Here is a 7225-nt window from a genome sequence, read left to right as displayed (position 1 = left end):
AAAAAAATAAATAAATTCATATGTTTATATTGAGCAATGAACGCTTGTCTTTTGATTTTTAATTTTTTTTTTTTTTTTACTTATTTATTTGTTTATTTGTTTATTTATTTGTTAACGGGCTGGGCCCTATTCAACAGTTTAACATAATACAATAATACATAATTTAAAATAATTAATACAATGACATAATTAAATTTATATAAGATAATAATTACAGAATAATAAGTATAATAATGATAATATAACAAATATAAAAATATATAATAATAAATGTATCAGTTTTGATGAACGGTGCTCTCATTGGCCAGCCGCATCATGCGGTCTAACGGATTGTTTCTGCCATAATTGGTAGTGTGCGCAGGAACAACGAAAGGAGCATGGTATCTAGTAGTACGGGAAGGAACTTTGAAATTGACTATCGAGAGAAGTGAGGGAGCATCTATACGACCATCAACTAGTTTATTCAGAAACTCTATGTTAGCGTTAACTCGCCTGTCGGCCAGTGAAATGAGGCTGAGTTCCTGCATAACTAAGAAATAGTCGTGGGGAGGATGATTTATTTTTAAGAGAAAAGCTGCGCAAGATAAGAACCGTCTCTGAACACGTTCTAATTGACATGAGTCAGATACCGTATAAGGGTCCCATAGGACCGATGCATACTCTAAAAGTGAACGGACCAATGAGCAGTATATAGTTTTTAATGAAGAAGATAGATTGAACTCCTTTGATATGCGCATTACAAACCCAAGCGTTTTTAAGGCTTTGCAGCATATCATTTCAGTGTGGGAGTGAAAATTGAGATCGGAATTAAAGATAATACCTAGGTCTTTCTTACTGCAAACCGATGTTACACTAGAACCATTGATGGAGTAAGCATAGTTGATAGGGGAGCGGTGTCTTAAAAATGACATGGAATGACATTTGTTTACATTAAACTGAAGACCAATATTATTAAACCAGGAGACCAGGTTGTTGAGATCATTCTGGAGCGTAGAACAGTCAGATAAGTTATCAATTTTCCTAAAGAGCTTCAAGTCGTCGGCAAACATGAGAAGTTCACAGTTTTTGACAATTTCCTTGATGCCATTTACATACAAAGAAAACAGTATTGGAGATAAATGTCCTCCTTGAGGAACTCCAGAAGAGACCTTTGAGACGGATGATTTGCATCCGAACACTTTTACCCACTGGACTCTGTCTGACAAATAAGATTTGAACCAAGACAACAATGGTTCACCGAACCCAGTTTTGTATAGGGTCTCGATTAGGCAGCCATGGTCGACTCTATCGAAGGCTTTAGTAAAGTCTGTGAAAATAACATCAACTTGGATGTGCTTCTCGACAGCCTTCATAACAAAATTGTTAAAAACGAGTAAATTAGTAGTGGTCGAGCGGCCAGGTCTAAACCCATGTTGCTCGTCGATTAGAATAGAGTTAATTGGCGATTGAATACTTCTCAATACTAGAAGTTCAAACAGTTTGGATATGTGGCTCAAAATAGAGACAGGTCTATAATTTTTGACATCAGCTTTATCACCAGATTTAAAAATAGGAGTGACAGAGCTAATCTTGAAAGAAGAGGGAAAAACTCCGCTATCGATTGAACGCTTAAAAAGTAGCCACAGTGGAAAACATAATGAAGATTTCACATTGTATAAGAATATACCTGACAAGCCGTCGGGGCCTACGGACTTAACATTTTTTAGTGCGTCTAGACCAGCGTCAACATCATCGATGTCGAATGAACAAGTGCTAGGTAGGTCATGGAACAAAAAAGGAGACGAATGGTCATTAGACAAAGGAGGAACATAGACTGTATTGAAGTAATGGGAAAATAAGTTAGAGACAGATTCTGTACCCGAGCTTTGTAAATTCTCAAAATGTACTGAGTGGGGAATTTCGTTGCTAGATTTATTAACACGGACAAAGTCCCAAAACGACCTGGGGTTAGATTTTAGCATTGACTCAGTGCGAGACAGGTAGGCAGTATGACATCTCTTGTATTCTGCCTTGTAAGAGGCACGAAGTGCGGAAAATTCCGCATAATCAAGGGGACAGCGTGAAGCTTTAAACTTGGCATGTGCCCTCTTCTTGCTTAAAACAATATGCTTAAGATTTTTTGAAAACCATTTCGGGAATGTCGAAGGTATATAAGACACTTCCGGAACAAAGTTTAAAATGCAAAAGTGCAAAGCGTCATAAATTGCCTTAGCCGCTTCGTCAACGTCGAGAGATATTATGGTCTCAAACCAATTAAATGAGTTTAGGAATTCGCATATTTTTGAATAGGGAGCACGGCGGAAGTCATAATAATTATGGGAACGATCAAGTAAAGGGGAGAGTTTATCCAACTTTATCATAATATCAAGAGCCGGGTGGTAGAGATCACAAGGTACTGCTGAAGTTACGGCTTTAGAGATATAGATTCTGTTATCATTGGAGAACACAAGGTCCAAGACAACACCAAAAGAGTTTTGAATATCATTTAGTTGGAAAAAGTTTAAGAACGCAAATGCATCAGGGATACATTGAACTCTGGGATTAGTAACCGTATTGTAAAGTAAACCAAAATCATCATTGGACCATATAATATCTGGCAAATTGAAGTCACCACAAAAAATGAATACACATTCTGGATGAAGGGGAAGAACAGATTGTACAGCGGAAATAAAAGACTCATAAGCAGAAAGCGGGCAATTAGGAGGAAAGTACACTGAGCACACTACATAGTTGATGTTATTATAATTAAATTTAACAAATAGATGTTCAACATTGGTAGCTGGAGTGTAAATTAAATTAGATACTATGTCACTACGAATGGCAATGAGAGCGCCGCCACCTCTGGAAAAATTACTTGTTAAACTATTTCTATCACATCTATAAATGATGTAGTTGGATAGACCAAGTTCACTATCATAGAAGCTGTCACATAGCCATGTTTCAGTGAAACAGATAAAAACATAATCAAAAACAGCGACATTACATTTTAAACTACTTAGTTTGGTTCTTAACCCACGACAATTTTGATAAAAACCTAAGAGAATATGGTTACAAGTACATAAATCACTACATAAACAATAATCCTTACTATTATAATTATAAGCGTGTATATCAACAGGAGGATCACAGATAGGCGTACATGAAGAAATTAGTTTTTTGGAGTGTCGCTTAGAATCATCTCGGGCGTAAGACGACCCCAAAAGCGTTTGACCATTACGCCATCAGGCCAGAATGTAGGTTCGAGGACTTCATCAAGCTTCTCCGCAGGCAGGCGCACATGGAATGAAGAATATGATGGGTGTTTTGTCACTAATTTATTTATGGTCACATCTGAGTAGCTATTGAACAATTCAGATTCAAGCATAGTGGTCGTTACACACGGCTCAAGTCTTGAGACAAAGATATCAATATGCCTCCGCACTGGCACTGAAGACAACTTGGAGGATACACTTTTATGAGAGCCAACAATAAATTTTGATTTTATGGACGAGGATAAATTAGTAGTCGATTGGATTGCAGGCTGTCTAGAATGAGTATCCGCATTCAGCTTGGAGAGTAAAGTAGTTGGTAGATTGTTTGAACCAGTGTTTAAATTAGGAGAAGTGGTAACCTTAGCAGTCGTATTGAGACGGTTTAGCTTATCATGTAACTTAGAGTTACTAAGTGCTACAGATTTGAGCTCATCGACAACAGATTGAAGAATAGTGGCCACATTTAATGAGTTCTCAGAAGATAGCGATGTAGGGTTAGAAGAAGATCCTTTTAAGAATGTTGACAATTCCTCGCTCAATTTCACCCCAGTAGGTAGTGATTGAGTAATAATGAAGTCAACGAGCATGCTTTTTGTCCACTTATTCAGCTCAGTAGAAAGTAGATCATTACTTTGGGCCATTGCGTTAAACGACTAAAAGTTTAACTAATAAGCAAATATTCAAAATTAATTAAAATAAAATAAGACGCCTTTGAAAATGTAGATAGGCCAATTAAATTACACCAGACGCTAAAAGCAGCTATATGTGTTGGCCTTGACACGTGCCGTGTTCTAATCAAGAAAAATTCAGATGCGGGACGCCGCTACTTATCGTTAGTCGATAAGCCGTAATTAACTGATAAAGTGAATTTATTAGGTTTTACCTTATCACGTTCACGTAGTATAACAGAATTAAAAAACTAACATTAAGTGAAGAAATATTAGGAAGACTGACTCAACAACGACACCAGTCATTCGCGCACTTTTTATAAACTTAACGAGCTTAAAAACGTAAAAAACGGTTAATTATTTCCAAAGGAAACAAGAAGCGAACACAGAGCGTAATTGACCACTTGTTCACTTGTCCGCTATATTTAATTGTACTATTGTTGTGTGCTTTTAATGAATTTGTACAGTAAGCGCTTAATTAGAACACTTAAGTCTTTGATTTTTAACCTATTTTTATAATCTTAATATTGTGGACTATAGAAATTCGACACCAACGTTATTATAAATAATATAAATCTATCATCACTTATCATAATTTGTGTTTGTGTTATTATTCTTATTATTATTGTGTACATTTATTTTACGTAATTACGTATATATCTTACACCGTGCTATAGTCTATACTAGATATCCAAACGATAAGCCGATCATAAAATTTATAATCATTGTAGGAAAACTTCGATGCACAACTTGGCAACGTTTCCCAAATTTCGACCGGAATCATGTAATTTGTTGGTTACAAAATAATATCTTTTGTCACACAGACATATAGTGATCGTCCGCAATCGTGTTCCACGCATTAAAAGTACACGTATACACGGATTACGTTAACTTGAATTTGAAATTTAGAACCCGTGTATTTAAAACCATGTATTTACCCCTGTATTTTTTTAACGAGTACACGGACACTCATATATAAATATAATTACACGGTTTTTTCTTAGTTTTGAGGGTATTTAAAAAAACACAAAATTTAACTTATAATATAAAAAACATTTTTAATAATCTTTTATTTATGCTGTTAATTTTGTCCTACCAAAAAACCCATTGTTTAGTCTACGATGGTGTACACTTATCCTCAAGGAAGTTTTACCTAATGTTTAATTTAACAGTTAAATAATAAATAATAATACTGCAAAATTCAACAATGAACAAATTTCCATCAGTTGTACATTCACCACTTAACACTTGACAGTTATTATTCTCTAAGATTTTGCTGCGAATTGTAAATCGGTATAAGCTATTTTTATAATTTTTAATAGTTACGATAAAATTGTCATTTTAATTTGTCAAAATCAAAAAGTTGGGAATGGCAGAATACGAAGCGTGCCGGAGATAAAGGCTATTGTAATATGGATCTAAGTTAATTTGCATATGTCGGTGGAAGTACAGGATCATTGGGTCGACACTTGAAATGTATACATAATTAGTGGCCAACAAATTCTTATTCCACTGAATCAACAAAGTACTATTATTGTTTGCTAATTATGTAGGTACATTATTTTAATAATCATTGAAATATTATGTAGAACTTAAAAGCGTTTACGAAATTTAGGAACGCAAGAATAATATAAATTATAAGTATTTCTAGAAATTAGAATTTATTAAATTTATTATTTCAATCGCGATTTTAGTTGTCCAACATAATCAGTCTCCAACTCAAGTAGAAACTAATGACATCGATAATAGATATATTATTATATCTGTCAAAAGTCTAGTTAATGATAATAACTTAAATGATGAACACACGACCTTGCTACTAAGTCGAAAACGTAAAAGACGTTGTAATATATCAAATGTTGAAACATCTAAGTATTATAAGTCCACGTGCAGTTGTGAACGAACAGAACTAATTCATGATTCACGAATCATTAGCAAAATTAATAGCGATGAATAAATTACCTATTTCTCTTTGTTCAAACATGAGATTTACAAAATATATGGATGTCGTTGAACCCAATTACGAAATTTGTAAGTGAGAAGCAATAAAAGTTCTAATAAAAAATTTGAAAAAAATGTTGAAACAAAAATAAAGGGCAATTTAAGTCAGTCTAAAAGTATTGTCAGTACAACTGACGGCTGGTCTTCATCACCTCAGGGTTCGTTTATTACTGTAACTACTCGTATAATTGATTTACATTGGAATGTTATCTCTTATACCCTTACCACGCATGAAATGGAAGAACTGCATATAGCTGAAAACTTATCAATTCAACTGGAAAACACATTAAATAAATGGAAAATCGACAAAAAATCATGGCTGTTATAACAGATAATAAGTATTAGGAATATAATTCATGGAATTGTATTAATACCTAATGGTACAAATATGTATAGTGTCACATACTCACATGTGCAGCTCATTCTCTTCGACTTGCTATATATAAATCACTAAAACAAGACTTTGCAACAACACAACTTTTACAATTATTAGTCAAAAAGTATAGTAATCTTGTAAGGCATTTTAGACATTCTAATATAGCAAAACACGCCTTAGAGATCAAGCAAGAACAACTAGGTATGGAATAATTAGTTGGAATCCAACCTTTATGATGTTAGATCGGTTATATCGAAATCGATGTTCATTATCTAATGTTTTGACTCTGATCGAATCACCACAATTGAATAAAAAGTTAGCACAAAAGTTGGAGATTACAGTAAGCCAACGGCCAATGACAGATTTTCTCATCAAGTACCTAAAACGACTCTAAGTAATAACATCATTGTTTTGCAATGAAAAACATTCTCCGGTGTCAATGGTCAGACCACTATTAAATAAAGTGATTCCAAAACATTCTTCAATACTTGATACTGATAATGAACTTGAAATACATTTTAAGCAAACATTAATATCAGAAATTAAAGACCGCTTTACTGTCGAATGCACCTCATCCAACATTGTATGCGTAAATCAAATATCATCTTTTCTCGGTTTAGATCACTAGGCAATTGAGTCAAGAGATAAAATTCGTTTAAAGTTGCAAAATATACCAGAAACTTCACATCCATTTGTTCCAACTACTGAAAACCAAAAACTTTACATAAAAGTGCCATGGAGTTTCTCTACGGTGATGAAATAATTGACATAAATGATCCAAAAATGCAATTATAAAGTTATCTAGCTGAACCGCAGCTTAGATTTGACACAGATCCTTTCGAGTGATGGAATACATGCACAACAAAGTATCCAATCATAGCCGACCGTGCAATAAAAATACTTAGAAATAATAGGTTTATTTCAGTTCT

General features: G+C 34.1%; 1 protein-coding gene across 1 annotated transcript; it reads right to left on the bottom strand.

Moving 5' to 3' along the window:
- Positions 1–275: 275 nt before the first annotated feature.
- LOC111037583 lies at positions 276–2937 on the bottom strand. The gene is made up of 2 exons (XM_022320241.1): positions 2930–2937; positions 276–2877 (listed from the first exon to the last, which is right to left on the bottom strand). Exons 1-2 carry the CDS (start codon positions 2935–2937, stop codon positions 276–278), a joined length of 2610 nt encoding a protein of 869 aa, XP_022175933.1.
- Positions 2938–7225: the final 4288 nt, after the last annotated feature.

Source organism: Myzus persicae, unplaced genomic scaffold (assembly GCF_001856785.1).
Source record: "Myzus persicae strain clone G006 unplaced genomic scaffold, MPER_G0061.0, whole genome shotgun sequence".
Taxonomy (NCBI): domain Eukaryota; kingdom Metazoa; phylum Arthropoda; class Insecta; order Hemiptera; family Aphididae; genus Myzus; species Myzus persicae.
This window is presented reverse-complemented; position numbering and strand designations above follow the sequence as displayed.